This window comes from Nerophis lumbriciformis, linkage group LG04, assembly GCF_033978685.3.
Source record: "Nerophis lumbriciformis linkage group LG04, RoL_Nlum_v2.1, whole genome shotgun sequence".
NCBI classification, from domain to species: Eukaryota; Metazoa; Chordata; class Actinopteri; order Syngnathiformes; family Syngnathidae; genus Nerophis; species Nerophis lumbriciformis.
The window spans coordinates 15,446,548-15,467,570 of NC_084551.2; the positions used below are offsets into that span (position 1 = coordinate 15,446,548).

Here is a 21,023-nt window from a genome sequence, read left to right on the forward strand (position 1 = left end):
CACAAGTGGCAAAAAAGACTGAGAAAGTTAAGGAATGCTCATCAAACATGCCCAAGTTGGGTAACTTACACATCTGTGAAGGCACCATTAATGCTGAAAGGTACATACGGGTTTTAGAGCAACATATGTTACCATTCAAGCAACGTTATCATGGAGGCCCCTGCTTATTTCAGCAAGATAATGCCAAGCCACGTGTTACAACAGCGTGGCTTCATAGTAAAAGAGTGCAGATACTAGACTGGCCTAAAATACGACAACGGAGACCCCCGGACTGTTGAACAACTTAAGCTGTACATCAAGCAAGAATGGGAAAGAATTCCACCTGAAAAGCTTAAAAAATTGGTCTCCTCAGTTCCCAAACGTTAACTGAGTGTTGTTATAAGGAAAGGCCATGTAAGACAGTGGTAAAAATGCCCCTGTGCCAACTTTTTTGCAATGTGTTGCTGCCATTAAATTCTAAGTTGTTGATTATTTGCAAAAAAAAGACAAGTTTCTCAGTTCATCCATTAAATATCTTGTCTTTGCAGTCTATTCTGTTACGTTGGGGGCGCATGTTCCCCCCAACGGCGTGCAGGTAGGATTAAGGTTGTACTTAGTGATGGGTCCGGCAACACCGATGCATCGGCGCATGCGTCGATCTCATAGAGCAAAACCCTGTGTCGGTGCGCGTACCGCTTTTAGAAAGTCACGTGACGGATCATGAGCTGTTTTGGTCACGTGACCGATACGCGAACTGTGTCGCACTGACGCCTCCTCTGTGCCCTGTGAGCGGGTATTTTCTACAGCCGGAGAAATAATAACTAAGAAAAGAAAGCGTCTAAAAATGAATACGTTGGAAAAACTGTTTTTAAAAAAAATAAAAATGTGTAAAAAAAAAAAGCATCCTCATTCACAACACGTTCTCTTAGTTTTCCATGTTATGATACATGTTGACATTATTTATTGACTGTATCTAAAAAAGATACAAATATATTTTTATTTAAATGAAGATATGAAATAATCCTAAATGAAATACAATGACTTGGTTTATATTATTGTATATACTAGGTCATAAAATCAGTGTCAGTTGAGTAGGTCCATAGGTTGCCTGTAGGGATTTTTAATGTCCAGCAGATGTCAGTATTTAGTGACACAGTATCGACACAGTATCAATACAGTTTTGCTATGTGTCGAAACGCTTCATGACGCCTCATCAACCCATCACTAGGCAAGATCAAAAATACAAAACTGAGGACGCTAACAAGCGTGGAGCTAAAAAAACCAAAATGTCACCAAGGGTGAAAAACAAGGATTACTAGTGTGTAGAAAAACCACTAGAGCGAGGAGAAAAAAAACAGAAGAATGTAATTGTCGTGTATAGCAAACATTGACCCAGCAACTAATGCTGGGTGACAGAAAACTATAAAGGGGAGTGATTAACCAAAACACCTGGTGGGAACACTAATTGCTAAACAAAGACAGGTGAGGAGAATCAGTGCCCATGGAAACCAACAGTAAATGGGGAAAGAGGGTGCACCCTGCAGGAAACAGACTAAAACAAGGAAAACTACCAAACATAAATCATGCCATGACCCGGGTGACGGATCATGACAATATTCAATTGAATAAAAGTTGAAAAGGATTTGCAAATCATTGTATTCTGTTTTTAGTTACAAATTACACAACGTGCCAACTTCACTGGTTTTGGGTTTTGTAAATACAAACCATTTACCATTCAATGTGGCCATGCCAGTGCCATTTATGAACTACACTACTGTGTGTTGGATCAATTACATGTAAATGTGTGGACAAATTGCGGTAGGAATATACAAAAATATATAAAAACAAAAGTGTAATCCACCAAATATTTTACAACCCCCCCTGCAATACCTCTGCGGACCCCCGAGGTGTCGCGGCCCCACTGTTGCCGACAGTTTAGAGCCAGAATTAGGTAATTGCTGATGTATATTTCCACAGTTGTTGTAAGAGCTTCATGCTGTATAAGATTTGACCATTACTGATGTCATGCTTTTATTGTCCTTCCTCACCTCGAGCTTTCATGGCAGACCTCAGCTCCTTCTTGTGTCTCGGCGCACTGCGTGGTTCACCGCTCCCCTCCGCCATCACTCGCACCCTCTTCACTTTGGCCTTGCGCTCCGGGAGTGTTGGGGAGCTGTGGGCACTCTGCTCTGAGCCTGACGGGGTTTTGGAGGGGGACACAGACTGACTAGTGGGGCAGCCGGTGTCATCTATATTGTAGATATAGGCACACACATCATAATAACCAAGAACGTCGTGTAGCTTTGTTAAAAGCTGTCTCATTCTGCCAAGGAGGTTGACTTATTGCACATGAAATATGTAAATAAATGATCAGGATTGATAAATGAAAGATGATAAAACAAGAGGGTTTATCACATGTTTGGTCATACAGTGAAACATGGATTTACAAAGCCCTCATTGTACAAACGTTTCAATTAATGAATAACAGACCGAATTAAAATATGCTTTCTTGTGCACACCTTGTCTCGGGTGTACGAATGTTACACCCACCCATTGTGTGACTCGGAAAGGAGCCATTTTGTGCCCGGCAGCACAGTCAGTACAGTTTTAGCGTTACTCACTGTGTTACATACGGTACTTGCCAACCTTGAGACCTCCGATTTCGGGAGGTGGGGGCGTGGTCGGGGGTGAGGAGGGGCGTGGTTAGGGAGGGGGCGTGGTTGGGGGCGTGGTTAAGAGGGGAGGAGTATATTTACAGCTAGAATTCACCAACTCAAGTATTTTATATATATATATATATATATATATAAATTTTATATATATATATATATATATATATATATATATATATATATATATATATATATATATATATATATATATATATATATATGTATGAAATACTTGACTTTCAGTGAATTCTAGCTATATATATATTTATTGATTTTATTATATATATAAATAAAAGAAATACTTGAATTTCAGTGTTCATTTATTTACACATATACACACACATAACACTCATCTACTCATTGTTGTATTTGAAAGTACAATGCAATGCAATTCCGGGGCAATGGCACCTATCAAATACACAGTAATGAAAACACAGTTGTTCTACTAACTGTACTGTGTGTTATGAGAGTAGCTTATGTGTGTGTGTGGCCCTTTAATAGGTGACAGCATGTGAGGTGAGTGACGTCAGTGAGTGTGTGGGCGAGAGAAGAGAGGGAGCGGTAGCGTGAGTGCAGGGAGGGACTAGTTGGTTTTGTGTTGGATTGGCTGTGTGCAAGCAATCAATAAAGCAAGATTTGCAACTAATCGCTGGACTCATCATTCACCCTAAAGTCGTCCGCTGTGGAGACCCACTGCCGGGTAAGGTGAAGGGTGTTGCCCCGAGCATACATCAGCCCTGGAGAAGTGTCTCCCCTGCGCTCTTCAACTACGGTCTCGTTCTTCTGCTTCGTCTCGTTCTTCTGCTTCGTCTCCTTGTGTGCGCACATTGGACTCAGGGCCCCTCCAGCTCTGTCTGAATTCCGGGATATTTTCGGGGGAAAATTTCTTCCGGGAGGTTTTCGGGAGAGGCGCTGAATTTCGGGAGTCTCCCGGAAAATCCGGGAGGGTTGGCAAGTATGCTGTGTTAGGTGCTACGTTGTGCACTTTTTAAATGTTTTTGAGCCTTTTCACTGCGTTTTTCTAGTTTTGTTTGCTCGATATGAGTCCAAAAAAGCAATGGACCACCAATGTGTGGTTTGAAACATTCAGTATGCATGGCGCTGTCGATAATGCCTCCAGACCTCCGTTACGATGCACGCCAAAACAATTTACCGACAAGGTAAAGTGGATCATCATTGTAGCGACCGGAGTGTCAAAGTTAAGGGGTTTTGTGATTTCGAACTTGAGTGCACCACAGGGCTAGTGACAGTGTGTGCGTGTGTCAGCTGCAATGAGGACAGTCCAGCTTGACTTTGTTAAGAAATAGAAAGTTGATCCATTGCCCCCTTATTGTGTTTTTTTGATATAATGTACTGACATCAACCCATTAAACTGGGAAGCTTCTTCAGCTGAACGTGGGAAATGGAGGAAGTTAGTGAAGGAGGGCGTACATCAGAGTGACTTAAGAAGAGTAAGACAGTGGGAGGAGAAGCATGAACGTAGAAAGCGAACAGTCACACCCCCACTGAATCAACCAACAATACAATATGTATGCAGGAACTGCAACAAAGCATGCCTGTCAAGAATTGGCTTATATAGTCACAACAGGCGTTGCCCATGAATTGACATTTGAGCGCAAAACTCTACTGTCTCTCGAGACAAACAGATGCCATCCACTGTAGAACACTTTATACTGTAGTATGTTCAAAGTGTACAAAGTTTTACCAAAATATGGAATTTTGTCGATGCTGAAACCCATAATTCATGTTTACATTGTTTCTAATGGAGAAATCTGCTTTGTGTACGAACTCTAAACTAAATCAAGGTTCCACTGTACTTTCCCCCAGCTTGCTCCATTAAAGGTGTTGGTTGGTACACTAAAGATAATCATACTTGCCAACCTTGAGACCTCCGAATTCGGAAGATGGGGGTTGAGGTGGGCGCGATTAGGGGGGCGAGGTTTGGTGGTAGCGGGGGGTCTATATTGTAGCGTACCGGAAGAGTTAGTGCTGCAAGGGATTCTGGGTATTTGTTCTGTTGTGTTACGGTGCGGATGTTCTCCCGAAATGTGTTTGTCATTCTTGTTTGGTGTGGGTTCACAGTGTGGCGCATATTTGTAACAGTGTTAAAGTATTTTATACGGCCACCCTCAGTGTGACCTGTATGGCTGTTGATCAAGTATGCCTTGCAGTCACTCATGTGTGTGTAAAAACCGCATATATTATGTGACTGGGTCGGCACGCTGTTTGAATGGAGGAAAAGCGAACGTGACGACAGGTTGTAGAGGACGCTAAAGACAGTGTCTTTAAGGCACGCCCCCAATATTGTTGTCCGGGTGGAAATCGGGAGAAATTCGGGAGAATTGTTTCCCCGGGAGGTTTTCGGGAGGGGCACTGAAATTCGGGAGTCTCCCGGGAAAATCGGGAGGGTTGGCAAGTTTGAAGATAATATAGATATATTATCCTTTACCCGGAGCCGAAGTTCTTACCTGAGTAAAAACTGTTGGTGCTGATTGTCCTCTTGGAGTGATCTGAGCTGACATCACACTCTTTGCCCTCCTCCTCTGAGAAAGGGGAGTCAGAAAGATGCGTCCCTTTGCCCTTTGGCTGAAAAGGATGGAGGACCAAACGTGGTATGCGGCTGCGAGGGCTGCCTTTCTCAGGCGACTTCTTTTCCTGTCCAGGGGAAAATACTGATTGTTACCAAAGCGGTGCATGATAAAATGTTGTTCTGACAGAAAACACACAACAATTCAGCATTACTTACTTGAAATGGTTGTCTTATTAAATCATTAAGTCAACAAGCCTGTATTTTGGCAAAGTGTATATATAGCCAGTGGCATTCCCTAGGGGGCGCTATAAGGATGAGGGTATGAACGTAGATTCAAATGCCCTCTGCTAAGTGCCTATACTCCTGGCTGAAAAGGGCAATCAACTCTTAAATCAGGACTAACCTCATATTCTTGGAACGGCCCCATGTTTGAAGTGTTGTGCTCTCACTGATAAAAACACACAAAAAGAAAGATTACACACAAAAACAAATATCATGTGGCGCTGTAAGGAGAGTCGGACATTTAAACAAAGGACAAAGACCCCCCTTGGGTCGTTCCACACACACACAAAGAAGTACTCGCTCAGCCTGGTACAGATGGCACAGGAAGTAAAAAGCCAATCCTAATCAATACACAAGAACTGATTTACTAAGATCTAAATACCACGTGCTAAACAACGTGTGCAATCTATAAAAGAGTGTAGTATAAGTGGGCGTGTTGCATGCGATTAACTAACATTGCACGTACTATTCATACCTGGTGCAGACCGCCCTATTTAAATTAGGTTTTCATCGTGGAAACACTCGATTATATACTCCACATTCATATCAAACAAGCAGCAGACATGCAACAGTTTTTATGGGCATTTTAGAAGCAGAAAAAAAGTAGTATGCACACAAAAAAATGCATACTTTAAAGACTTTTTTTCGTATTGGAGATATGTTAACATATATTCTAAATAAAAAGAATTAACGCCATTAAAAAAAAAAAACATACACCAAAACACATTAATTGAATTATTTTTATTCAGCCCCTTAACTCACCCAGCATGTAGCTATAACATTATAAAAGTATGTTTCTCAATAGACATGCAAACATGTTGTTACTTTGTAACACGTTACTGTAACGCCGTTACTATCGGCGGTAAATAGTTTTTTATATTCAGTAACTCAGTTACCGTTACTGCGTTATTCTGCGTTATTTTTTATGTAGTATCGGCTAGAAACTGAGAAGATCTGAGTGTTTTATTGCAGCGCTGCGGAAGAGGCGACAAGGAAGAGGCGCGCCGCGCTCTGTCTGTGTGTACGTGTGTGTGTGTGTGTGGGAGTGGGCGTGTCTGTGTCTACTAACAAGATGTCATGGCGAACCACGAAGCCGAGTTTCTTAAAATGGAGATATTTTCAGTACGTTTCTTTTATCGACCACAAAGAAAAGAACATTTTAGTTGAATGTAAGTTGTGTCTTGGATCAAAGATCCTATCCTCGCAATTCAAATATGCTGAAACAGCTACAAAAACAACATGCTTCGACGAAGCTAGTAAAGAGACACACACTTCACCTCCACCTCCAACAGCGGCCGGATTTTAACGAGGCACTGCACACTGAAGGTACACACACTCTGTCAATTCTCTTATATACTCTTTCATTCTAGACTTCTAGAGTGTTTGATTATCACATCACTCTAAATGTTTAGACTATAAAGTTCACAAACCTAAAGAGGGATACTAGTGGGCCAGGCTAATATTTCCTTTTCTCTAAACTAAGTGGGGAAATGTGTAGATTTTTCTGGGCTTCAGACATGATTTTATTTCAGAATTCCTTGAGATAAAAGAACGCCTGGTTAGGCTTTATGTATGTAGTGTGCCTTTCTTGGTTTACAGCTATGTTGTTATTATGCTGTTTGTTACTTATGTATGTTATGTTGCAGCTATTTAAAATAGTTTTGTCAATTTGTTCTGGTCTGAAACAAATTGGCCCTTTGAAACATATCTTTGTCTTTGTGTGTTGTATGTAGACCACATTGCTTAGCAGAGTTCAGTAATGCAATTGCATGTCAAGTTGATCAACAGATTGTATTATTCTACAGTGCAATAACAGTATTGAAATGAAGGCTAAAAGGGCATTAAATGGGGCCTTAAAAAAATTTAAAAAAATATATAAGTAACTAAATAGTTACTTTTCACAGTAACGCATTACTTTTTGGTTTAAGTAACTGAGTTAGTAACTGAGCTACTTTTGAAATAAAGTAACTAGTAACTGTAACTAGTTACTGGTTTTCAGTAACTAACCCAACACTGGTTGACACACACATTCTCTGTTCTCATCCGTCTTTGCGGCGCGAGTACAGCGCAATCACCGACCCTGCAGCCGTGTGCGTAAGTGTCACTTTGCACCTACTTTTCAGACGTGTTAAATAAAACGCTAAATAGTGCTGCATATTAATAAAAACAAAGCTGCAAAATGGATTGCACGCCTTATTCTGCTCACTCGACAAATACAATCCACTTTGCACACGTTTGCTATATCAGCTGTGCGTATGCTGTCAAGATTGCACGTGTAAATCAGGTCCAAATTGTGACAATGTTTGATGTTTTTACAGATCAACATGATAATTTGTGCTGTTGATAGTCAAACGCATCACATTAAAAGTTTCTATTTTTACCATTTAAAGTAATAAGGCACTACACTCAATAGGATATGGAACCAAATCAGAAGTTTCTTATGTTTTACTTGTATATAAATAATCATACAGAACAATAAACACAACAAGAAATAGTCACATGTATATTTTGGAAAAAAAAAACATATTTAGTATGTGGATGCTACATTTTTTGTTATTATTAATTTGATATTGCTTTTTATTTGAAAGTGAGTTGGAGCCTAAACCAGCAACATTTGGGTAGGAGGTAGGGTAACACTGTCATGTCTGTGTAATCATGTTTTGTTTTAAGTCATGTTTTGTTTAGTTATAGGACTCTTTAGTTTCTGGCTTTTCACTCCCTTGTCTTGTTTCCATGATTACCCCATTAGTTTCACCTGTTCCATGTTTGGACTCATTGTGCACTCTTGATTGTCACCATAGCAACCCATTAGTTTTCACCTGTCACATCACGCACCTGTTTCACTTTTGAGTCACGCACCTGTTTTCGTTAATCATGTCTGTAGTATTTAAGTTCAGTGTTTTCATTTTATCTTTCTGGTGACATCTCCATATTTATGCTTTTGCACACTCTCCACACGCTTATGATCCTTGCTGCTCTTTTTTCATGCCGGTTCCATGCCAAGTAAGTTTTTGTTTATTAAGCCACAGTTAGTGTTTTTTGTTGTTCATAGTTTTTGCCTTTGTGCAAGTGTTTGGTTTCATAGTTTGTTCTCCGCCATTGTGCGCGGCTTTTGTTTACTTCCTTGTTTTGTATTTATAGTCTTTAAATAAAAAATGTATCTTAATTCCCGTCTCGCCCGAGCCAACTTTCCGTTGCCTTCGAGAAAAACTAAACCCCAGGACCAAGTCGCGACAAACACCCTGGAGAGTCAATAGTAAATCCGAAAGAACTTATATACAAACACTTATTTTGCACCAATGGGCAAATCTGTGATGACCTAACATCCAAGTAAAAGAACCCACAATTATCCGATTATGTAAGACTCCATCAAATTAACTCCCCTGATTCCCCTTTCAAAACTGAAAAACAAGGAACAAACATTTCTTATTAATGCTTTGTAGCTAAATAATGCAGAATATTCCTTCACGCTTGACTAAAATTGCCATAATCACGTCACTTCTGTTGGTCTGCTCCGTCTCTCTGCAGCTTAATGGGTCTGTTGCATAAGTGCGGCTGGGATGCACTTTTTTTTAGTGCGGAAATGAGCTTTTTGCACTGCTTGGACTCAGCTTTTCTTCATTCCACAAGTTTGTACAGCTATCTGCACCAATATACATTTAATAACAATAAAATGATATGCAAGGATGTATTACCATTTGATGGCCTTATCAGGCTTGTGCAAAAACCTATGAATTTGAATGGAATTGGAATTGAGATTCCAATTCAATTCAAATTCACTGAATTGAGGTTGGGCAGCACAGTGGTACAGGGGTTAGTGCATGTGCATGTTTTCCTCGTGACTGCGTGGGTTCCCTCCGGGTACTCCGGCTTCCTCCCACCTCCAAAAACATGCACCTGGGGATAGGTTGATTGGCAACACTAAATTGGCCCTAGTGTGTGAATGTGAATGTGAATGTTGTCTGTCTATCTGTGTTGGCGACCTTTTTTTATTATTTGCGTGATGATGTAATTTGGACATTTTGCATGAGAACCTCCGTTTTTATTATTTGCGTGATGATGTAATTTGGACACTTTGCATGAGAACCTCCGGCTTGTACCAACCTCTTTCTTCAAAGCACAAAGGATGGTAAAAATAGAACTGCGCACCGTGGGAATTAAAGTGCACCTCATCTTGTCAGCTTCTAAAATAGAAGCACTATCTAGGTGGCCTTCTGTTACCTACTTTTATTTTAGATTCCACGTTCTCCTACAAATGAATATGTGAATATTTATTGAATTGACACATCCGAATCATATTAAACATCAAGTAGGGTAAAGCTTTTCCCCTCCCGTGCCCTAGCAACTGTCTTAGCTACAAAGGGAGAATTTGAGAGAGAAATAAAGTGCAACTCCTGCCCCCTTTATAAATACTGCAGAGATGTTGTGAGTGGGTGTTGCCATTCAGCTGCCTTTTCACTGTCTGAATGATGGATACAACTTTATTGATCCCCTTCAGGAAAATGGTGGTTCCAACACCAGCAACACCACATGCAGTATACAGGACAGTGGCAATAGCAGCACAGCACACATAGTGCACACCCTCAGTTAAAAGAAACACATAATAAAGTGTGAATTTAAAAATGTATTTATAGTACAAACTGAAGCAGGAAGTCCCTGTGCCCCCCCCCCCCCCCCCCTGCACCTCTTCTATCATATCAAGTAGATCCATGTGTACTAGGATGACAAGGGATGCAAACAATAACAATACTGAAATAAACTGGGAAAAAAAACCAGTGCAATATTTTCATAACATGGTCACGACTGCCTGGTTTCTCTTGTTATATTCTTATTTTTACTGTTATATTTGTATTCTTATAGTTGCTTTTTTATTTTTATTCTTATTGTCATATTTTCTATTTTATTTCAATTTATACCCCCATTATTTACTTTTTACTTACTTTTTAAATTCAATCTCAATTCTGTACACTGCTGCTGGAATTTTAATTTTCCTGAGGAAACTCTCCTGAAAGAATTAATAAAGTAATATCTATCTATCTATCTATCTATCTATCTATCTATCTATCTATCTATCTATCTATCTATCTATCTATCTATCTATCTATCTATCTATCCATCCATCCATTACTTCATTGTTGCATCATCATGAGCCCAGACAACATTGATTTGGTTAAGCTAAGCCGAATCTTAGTGGTAAATACAGGATTTACAGCTTTCTTAAGTACACACAGCATCCAAAATTCTGGTGCACTTAATCATCCTTGCCTGCCACTAAGAGTAACTTATTCATATCATTATCATAACACTGTAAATGTTAATATTTTTTTCTTCTTCCTTATTTCTCTTATTATCTACTTTTTTATACATTTGAGTGGATATTAATGGTGATACAATGCATCCGAAAAGTGTTGACAATGCTTCACTTTTCGTCAATTTTGTTATGTTATAGCCTCATTCCAAAATGGAATTCACTCATTTTTGTCCCCAAAATTCTACACACAATACCCCATTATGACAATGTGTGTTTTGAGATAAGAGCATACTTGCCAACCTTGAGACCTCCGATTTCGGGAGGTGGGGGAGGGGGTGGGCGTGGGCGTGGTCGGGGTGGGACGGGGGCGTGGTTGGGGGCGTGGCTAAAAGGGGAGGAGTATATTTACAGCTCGAATTCACCAAGTCAAGTATTTCATATTTATATATATATACCTGAGTATATATATACCTGAGTAAATATATATATATATATATATATATATATATATATATATATATATATATATATATATATATATATATATAGCTAGAATTCACTGAACGTCAAGTATTTCTTATATATATATATATATATATATATATATATGTATATATATATATATAAGAAATACTTGACGTTCAGTGAATTCTAGCTATATATACATATATATATATATATATATGTCTTAATAAGGTTATCCAAAAAATAGTGCTCGATACCGTAGTAGAGCGCAATATATGTATGTGTGGGGGAAAAAAATCACAAGACTATTTCATCTCTACAGGCCTGTTTCATGAGGGGGGTACCCTCAATCGTCAGGAGGGTCCTGACGATTGAGGGTACCCCCCTCATGAAACAGGCCTGTAGAGATGAAATAGTCTTGTGATTTTTTTCCCCCACACATACATATATATATATATATATATATATATATATATATATATATATATATATATATATATATATATATATATATATATATATATATACATATATATATATATATATATATATATATATATATATATATATATATATATATATATATATATATATATATATATTTTATTATATATATATATATATATATATATATATATATATATATATATATATAAAATACATACTTGAATTTCAGTGTTCATTTATTTACATATATACACACACATATGCACTAGATGGCAGTATTGTCCTGTTTAAGAGTGTCACAACATTGCTGTTTACGGCAGACGAACTGCTTTACAAAAAAAGTGACTGCTGTTGTTGTGGGTTGTTGCCACGCTGGGAGGACGTTAATGAAACTGCCTAACAATAAACCCATATAAGAAACCAAGAACTCGCCCTCCATCATTCTATAGTTATAACGTGATTGGGCAGGTATGCTTTTTTATATTGTGGAGGACCTGAGTCCGCCTGAATTTCGGGAGATTTTCGGGAGAAAATTTGTCCCGGGAGGTTTTCGGGAGAGGCGCTGAATTTCGAGAGTCTCCCGGAAAATCCGGGAGGGTTGGCAAGTATGGATAAGAGCCGCCTCTCGGCGAGCAAAAATTTGAGTGACAAGCAACCCCACCATTAGTTGACGTAGCGAACGTCACAGTGAACCCCCTCGCATCTTCCCAAAACATCTGGTCTCACTCGCTAGCATCAGCTTATAGCTAGAGATCGAAATAACTTCGTTTTCACAATCATGGGGATGAATAAAGTAAGTGTGAATGATAGTGCTGAGAAAATGAAGTGGATGATATTGATTGAATTAAAGAAAAAAAAATCATCAAAAAAATATGACTGTGCGTGCAGCTGACTTGGACAAGAAGTTCAAATGTGCCACTGCTGGTCTGCACCATATTGAAGCAGAACAAGTCTAACGCCAGCCAATAACATAATTAATATATAAATTGTGGACAATCAATTATCCATGAAAATATGGAAAAGCTGCTGATGATGTGTTTGACGGAGAAGCAGCTGGAAGTCCACTCTCCGAAGTGAATGCTGAATATTATTTTTACATTACTAAAGGCAGTTGTTTGTATACAATTCTATTGTATTGTTTTATTTATTTACTGTTTGAAAGCGCGACTAAATACTGGTACCGTGGAGCTAGCGTTGAGCATCGGGAGGAACGAGCTTCACGGAGCTCCGTCCGGATGAGCATGTATCGGACACTTTGGTCTCCCTGGAGGGATTCTGGCTCATCCGCGCGGACCGAACATTGGCCTACAGCTAGTGGGCAGCTTAGGACAGAGTCGACTCTCTTGGTTGCTTTGTTGGGTCTGCTCCTGTCTCTGGTCGTGCTGCATCCCCACCCCCCACCCCAGCAGACGATGGTGTGGAGCACTGCAGAACCCACCACGGTGTACGTAGCTGTTGAAATTATGTTTTTGTTTTGTTTTGTTGTTCGTCTGTGCATGGAGCAAACCATATGTGCGCCATATGTTTTAATTATTGCAATTTTTTTTGTTGTGTTTTACTTTTGTATCTGTATGTAGAAGGTGGTGGCCTCAGCTCTGTGCTCTTTTAATATATTTTGTCATTTGTGTTCTTAGATATTTCCCTCTTGTTTTAATATGTTTTTTGCCTCATTTGTGTGGACCGTATCTTCTTCTATTGTTTTGTTTTTGTTGTTCTCTCTCCCTGTACCCTCCCCCCAAAAAACTCCCCCGTCTTTTTTTTTCTTCTTTCTATCCACTCTTGACCCAGTCAGGTTGTGCCAAACACTAAATATGTCCAAACGTTTAATAAAGATAAACAAATAATGCAACCAGAGAAGCATCTCACACTTCTCCTTTGTAAAGTAAATCTGTACAGCAGAAACGTCCATAGTAGATCAACAATATTATTTGCCTGAGTGGCTGAACAAGACAGGTTATTAAAAAACAAAAAAAAAAGTGCATAGGGAAAACCAAATCATCTTGATGTAACATGTCAATATAAAGATCAAATCTACCAGTGGAATATACAGCTCAGAAAAGGGTTGCATGGCTTAAAGCAGATGGTCTATGTTAAAAACAACATATATATTAAGTCACTTTTAATCCACTGCAACTGCTTTCTAATGATTATCTAAGCACGTCAAGTCAAGCTCTTTACTCCCTAATGCGTCACATTGAAGAGGTCAGTCTATAATTGCGTCTATGCACTTATTTGCTCATGAAGGTAGATTAAAAGTTGTAGTTGGAAAGTGACCCTCTTTTCTCCCTTATAGAAAAACTTGACACAATTTAAGGGTATCCACTGCATCTACTTTACTCATTCTAAACCACAGGTGCCAAACTCAATGGCCCACCACTTCATTTATTTGGGCCTCAAAAGCCTGGAAATAATATGCATCAATAAAGTACTGTAACTTTTCTTACTAAATGTATTCTTTCTTTCTATTTTGGGAGAAAAAAAAAAAAATGTACTCCATGTAATCGCAAATTATGTGAATTTAAATATTGTCTAATTATGCAAAAATAGATTTGCAATCATTCAAACTATTTTTTTTAAATATAAATAAATTCTAATAATGATTTCAAAGCAAGTTATCCATCCAATTGTGCAATGTAAAAGTAGCGATACATTTCATGGTAAAATTGTGAAATTTACTGTGTTTTTTACAGCATTTTTCTTTAAATAAAAAAAAAAACCTGTACTTTTTGTACTATAATAAACTGTGGTGCCGTTTTGGCATTTACAGTAATACACCGCAAAAATCTACAGTTGTTGATTTGCGGTAAAAAAAAACACATAAAAAAACTTGCCGCTCAGGTGCCAAAATGTTACTGTAAAATTGCATTTTTTTAAATTTACAGTAAAAAAAAACAAATGTAAATTTTACAGTAAAATTCTGGCAACCGAGCTGCCTTTTTTTAAACCATAAAAACAGCAGTACTGTTTTTCCATTCACAGTAATATACACTTAATTCTGAGGTGAAATTATTGCAACTCACCATATATTTTTTTTAATTTTAGTTTTTTTTAAATCTACTAAAAAATGCATCAACAAAAATTGTGTAATAATAGTATTCACTTTTAGAAGCGGCCCCCTGGGGCCAAACATAACTGCGATGTGGCCCTCAGTGAAAACAACTTTGACACCTCTGCTCTAAACTCTCCAAAATGTATGCTAATATTGCCAACACATGCAACAGATGTCACTTGACCCCTGCATGTTGTGGTCCTGTCCGTGTCGAAATGCTTACTGGACTGACATCTTTAAACATCTTCCAGGTGCACTAAATTTGAAGTTGACATCTAATATTATCAAACTACCAAACGTTTAAGAGGACGTTTAAAGATACTATTGCCTTTGCATCCTTACTAGCATGCAGAAGCATTTATTTTGGAGTGGAAGTCCCAATTTTTCCCCAAAGCCTCCCTGTGGCTTAGGAACCTCTTGCTATACTTAGATCTGGAGACAATCTTAAAATAATCTGAGAGGTACACCCAAAAAGTTGACTCCTTCTGGGGCTGTATGAGTCACATAGCTAAATTAAAAACCCTACAAGACAAACACAACACTCACTTTTGACAATTCACATTTTACCACACTCCAATTCCCTTTCTGCTTTGTTTTGACTCACTGACATCACTGCTTCTCTGCATGTTTTTCTTTTTAGTCAGGTTTTTTTCCCCCGTTTGTTTGTCCACTTGTGGTAAAGAGGAAGACCGAGCATGGCCACCCACTTTGACCGATCACTGGCAAGAAATTGTAGGACCCGGAGTGGGGCGGGGTGGATAAGGGGTTGTGTATTTAATTGTATATAATTAAAAAATATATTTCTTATTGTCTGTATTTTTTTCCTATCAAGAAAATAAATAAAGAGAAAAAATGGATCTATACAACCTTGTAACAGATGGCATCATCATATCATGATATCATACTGACGCACTGAGTCATCTCTTTTTTTTTTCTTTTTTTTTTGTCCTGTCCAGTTTCTCAGGCAACTCATATAGTTGATGTAGATGCCCATATCGGCTGTACAAATTTACTTTACAAAAGAGAAGTGTGGGATACTTCTCTTGTTGCCTTATTTGTATTTTACTTTATTAAATGTATTTATATTATCATTTGGTGCAGCCGGGCCGGAGCAGGAGGGGATAGAAAGAAAGAAAAAAGAAGGCAGAGTGGGAAATTGTGGGGACAAGAGGGGGATAAGACAGAGAGACAAAAACAACAACAGCAAACACAACAATAACAACAACAACAATAGAACATCAGCAAATAAGACATGTGATAGTAATACGAAATATGATAGTAAAAGTGATAGCAAAGAAGCAGTTAGTGAAATAAATAATAACACAGAAATGATAATGAACATTATTTCGCTACAAGTGGAGCAATACATACACCAATAGAAATAGCACTATTGATAATGAATAATAACAATAACTTACCACTGTTATCAACAATACAATTGTTGCACTGAGTCATCTCTATCTATCCATCCATCTATTTATCTATTTATCCATCCATCCATCTATCCACCCATCGGTCCCCATGCACAACATGGACAACAAAGGATGTTTTTTTCCCCTCAGTCTTGCTCTTAAAAACACCCTCCACAATAGGATGCAAGTGAAAAAACACCCAACTTTAGACCAAACAATCATATATATTTTTTCCACATTTGCATGGTCACTTGTCATAATTAACAAAAACAACAACAACAACAACAACAACAAGAAGAAGAAAGAGGAACAAAGGACAAAAAGGGCTTGCCTTGATGTTTTTTCCTCCTCGAAAGAATGGTCGTTTGCAGCACAAATGTTCTATCTGAAGGATCTGCGTCTGTTCCCCTGCTACAGGATGTTCTCTGTGGCTCACATAGCACAGAACATGAGTGCAGACCCCTGACAGTGCATGCACACGATGACGACCATCCTCAAGGTGTTACATAACACGTTAACTCTTCACCCGCCAGCGTGCAAGCTGCGGACGCACAATGACGAGCATGTGGAGCAGCTGTGCAGGATTATTCCAAAGAGGGTTCCGATGTGTGTTTTTTTTTTTTTTTTTTTTTTTTTAAATGTAGAATGCATTCAATAGGAGGTTTGTTTACTGGAAATAACAAGGTGGAGACGTGATGGCTGTCCATGGTGCTGAAACTGAGAGGCGGGGGCGAGAAGGGGACGGGGTGGTAAAATTACCATGCTATTTATAATCATCGACATTTTCATAAAAAATACAACCTTAATGAAGGTAATGACGACTAATGTCATAAAACAAACAAACAAACAAAAAAAACAACAACCACAAACGACCTTTTAAAAAAAAATTTTTTTTATCATTGGTGGGTGGGTGCGCACCACTTGCCAGGTGAGTCAAACTGAGCCACCAGAAGGTTCTGGATAAGCTGCCAGGTGAAAATGGACAATTTATCGTAGCAGAAGCTTAACAATAGTGTAATGTATTATTAAATGATCGTGCATATTCGATTTGACGCAGTTCAAAAACAACAACACGACCAATGATCGTGTATAGGGTGGCTTTTAATGCAGTTGTACATTAAAAATAATGAACTAACAGCATTTTAAGAGAAAAAAAACCGGCCACTGGTAGAACAGTGCCCCCACCTGGCTATAAAGTGAAGTGCGTTTCATGTTTTGTATCCAATATTATGTCTTGTAAATGTTTACATCTTGTCGAAGAGATAGTCTGTTCTGCAAAATAAAATACAAGTTTTCTATCCATGTCTCTGTCGAATACGATGAATTGTGTGCGTGCGTCTGGCAACGCAGTTTAGAATGATTGTTAAGCAGTGTAAAAAGTGACGTCACCAACCACCAACAAACATGTTTTTGTTTGTCACTGACGCCCTCTTCCGGAACTAATATGTAATGACAAGCAGTGACTGCCGTCCTTTGAATATAATCAGGGGTCGGCAACCCAAAATGTTGAAAGAGCCAAAAAAAATCTGTCTGGAGCTGCAAAAAAATATGAAGCCTTATATAAGTGTTAAAATGAAGGCAACACATGATGAAAGTGTCTATATTACCTATATTAGACTACTATCTAAATGACTAGTGTCGCAGGCTGATGCAAATCTTCGTTGACAGAAATGTTGAAATGTAATATTTATTCTACACATTTTTACAACATTGGAAAACATTACTAAAACGGAGGCTTTTCAGAGGGTGTGATAACTCCTGGAAATGACTGGCTTAGAATGGCCAAAGGTAAATATGTGTGTTTTCAAGTTGGAGGAAACAGAAACTACAAATACAATGAGCTCAAATATACCTAAAAGACGAGGCATAATGATGCATTATGTACATACAGCTAGCATAAATAGCATGTTAGCATCGATTAGCTTGCAGTCATGCAGTGACCAAATATGCCTGATTAGCACTCCACACAAGTCAATAACATCAACAAAGCTCACCTTTGTGCATTCACGCACAGTATAAAACGTTTGGTAGACAAAATGAGACAAAGAAGGAGTGTCATAAATCACGTCTTTCTGTGGCAGCATCAAGGAAAGTTGTACATGCAAACAAACTACGGTGCGTTCAAGGACGTCCGAAAATAGGACAAAATGGCACGCGCCAAATACTCTCATCAGTGAAGCATGTTTAATGCAAGCAGTGGGATTTCTAACAATTAAAAAGGTTTGTGTCATGTTTGTCTTCCTACAGAAACCATATTCCATCCATCCATTTTCTACCGCCTGTTCCTTTTGGGGTTGCGGGGGATAGGGGGGTGGGGTGCTGGAGCCTATCTCAGCTTCATTCAGGCGGAAGGCAGGGTAGACCCTGGACAAGTCGCCACCTCAACGCAGGGCCAATAGAAACCATATGAAAACAAAACATATATATTTTTCCTATTCTTTTTTCCATTTTCATGCATTTTTAAAGTTAAAGTAAAGTTAAAGTACCAATGATTGTCACACACACACTAGGTGTGGCGAGATTATTCTCTGCATTTGACCCATCACCCTTGATCACCCCCTGGGAGGTGAGGGGAGCAGTGGGCAGCAGCGGTGGCCGCGCTCGGGAATCATTTTGGTGATTTAACCCCCAATTCCAACCCTTGATGCTGAGTGCCAAGCAGGGAGGTAATGGGTCCCATTTTTATAGTCTTTGGTATGACTCGGCCGGGGTTTTGAACTCACAACCTACCGATCTCAGGGCGGACACTCTAACCACTAGGCCACTGAGTAGGTGAAAAAGCTACAGGGAGCCACTAGGGCGGTGCTAAAGAGTTGCTTGTGGCTCGAAAGCCGCACGTTGCTGACCCCGGTGTGAATAATACACCACCAATGCACTTATTTAATAGACGCAGGTGCCATATTGAGCATAGACTATAAGTTACTTTTTGCATTCCTTTATTCATTTTCTACCACTGATGTTCAAGGTCATGGCTGAGAAAAAGTCTACACCAGCTGAATACATTCCCATTTCCATATATTATGACCTTAAAAGAAGAACTGCACTTTTGGGGTGTATTTTTTTCTATCCATTTTTTTATGCATTCTAATTTTCATTATGCGGCAAGCACGAGGTGGCTAACAATGCTGCTAACTGGAGTAATCTATTGCGCCCATAAAGCACTCTAAAAAATATCCAAAAAACACCAAAAATACTCCATTTACATCTTGTAACCCGAATATCAACAAAGTATTAGCAACATTGTTATTATCAGCGCTAACACAGAGGAACTACTTTTAGCAGCAACATGATCACAGAGAGGTAACTAGCTGGTGCGGCTATTGACATACTGAGCCGGTGAGCTCCTGCATTGCCTCTGAGTTGGTGAAAGTTAATTGTAGATTATAAATTGTGAAAGTTAATTGTAGATTATAAATCATGCCTCTCACCTGGATAGTAGAACGATGTGGCTATGAACCGAGACGTTGGTCAACTTTAACATTCAACTTAGACCAGGAGATGGCAAGAAACACACGAAAAATTTGCATCACACAAACGAGAATAATTGAACATTTCAGTCGGCATCCAAGAGAGAGCAGACAATGTACAGTAAGTGATTGTTTTCTTATGTTCGTAGTTTGTATTTCTTGTTTAGCACTTAGCAATACTGCTACTTGCTGGATCTGATTATCACACAGCTTCTAAAACTTGTAACGCATCTTCCATAAATTCAGGCTCAAATTTATTATATGATTAAGAATTGTTATTGTTTTTAAAGGAAATAGTGAATGTTGTGATGTGTCTGTGAAATGAATACACCGCCGTATGCTTAAAATGAGCAAAATACATAAATATTGCATGTAGTTATGAACGTGTCTGTTACTACATTACATATATACTTACAGCGTGTGTACAAAACCTTAATGGAGGTGTTTGGATGTTTTTAGAGCGTTTTAGAGACGGAATAGAGTGAATCCCATTAACTCCATTGTTAGCCGATATTTGGAGCGGGTGGGGTGTTAAAGATGATAAAAATAAGGCTTAAAAGATGCGGCAACTTCAAAACCCTCTACGTAATGTGTTCAATATTAAGGTATTTTGGTCTTTTTTTGCACAGCCTGAACTAATTTCTCGACGCAATGATTTCCGTTTCGATAGCAGCGCACGTCTGACTTCTGGCAATAAATGTTTGTTCCTACTTCCGGATACAAAGTCGTGTGTGTGTGTTCTAATCATGGCAGACTTGGCAACAAAGACGACTATTTTTGGACGAATGAGGATTGACAACCTTATCTTTTTGAAGCTGAATATACGTAGGATGAACTGCTGCTTCTAGAAGCGAGCACGAAGAAAAGAGTGAGACGTTGGAGAAGACGGAAGACGGGAAAGTGAGGTGAAAGCAACTCAAAGTTGCAAAATGTGGAATTTGAAGCCTTTCTACAGTATTTTGACATAAATGGCGTGCTTACCCTAATAAACCGGAATAAACATCCCTGGCCTGCTGGACCAAACTAACATCTTTCCATCAAGTGAGTCACACTTTGATCATGATACACGCAGCACGTCATGTGTGTTCTTACAGCTACAGTACAAACAAAACATGAAATGTGGGCTAATATTTTACAGACACTGTAATATGATTGTTCATGTTTTTCAGTCAGTACAGATTGGTGTTCTATCACAGTGTTGTGCATTACAAACACAAACGTGTTTTGTGTTATCGTAGAAGCCAGCTTATCTCTTGCCATACAGTTGTCAGAATAATTATGTATATATTATCACACAACTCTTATGCTTAAGGGCCGTTACCATAGTTATTATCAATTGTGCTGAAGTTGTATTTTTCTACCTGTGCAAAGGGACAGCTGGCAATCCAAAAGATTGCAAGTCGTCTCGTATCAGTGTTTTCAGACCCTGAATCGGACTGCTGACTGCCAAGGGAACATCGAGTACCGTG

At 38.8% G+C, this 21,023-nt stretch overlaps 1 protein-coding gene across 2 annotated transcripts in view; it reads right to left on the reverse strand.

Moving 5' to 3' along the window:
* The window catches only part of sybu (syntabulin (syntaxin-interacting)), a 28,294-nt gene extending 11,565 nt beyond the window's left edge, over positions 1 to 16,729 (reverse strand). The window contains exons 1-4 of one of the 2 annotated variants that reach the window (XM_061949700.2): positions 16,419 to 16,729; positions 5,585 to 5,629; positions 5,120 to 5,306; positions 2,028 to 2,228 (exon numbers count right to left, since the gene is read on the reverse strand). In XM_061949700.2, the coding sequence (XP_061805684.2) occupies positions 2,028 to 2,228; positions 5,120 to 5,306; positions 5,585 to 5,608 (412 nt within the window). In that variant the 5' untranslated portion in view covers positions 5,609 to 5,629; positions 16,419 to 16,729. The remainder of the gene's footprint in view (positions 1 to 2,027; positions 2,229 to 5,119; positions 5,307 to 5,584; positions 5,630 to 16,418) is intronic. The other variant, XM_061949708.2, reaches the window with a different exon arrangement.
* Positions 16,730 to 21,023: the final 4,294 nt, after the last annotated feature.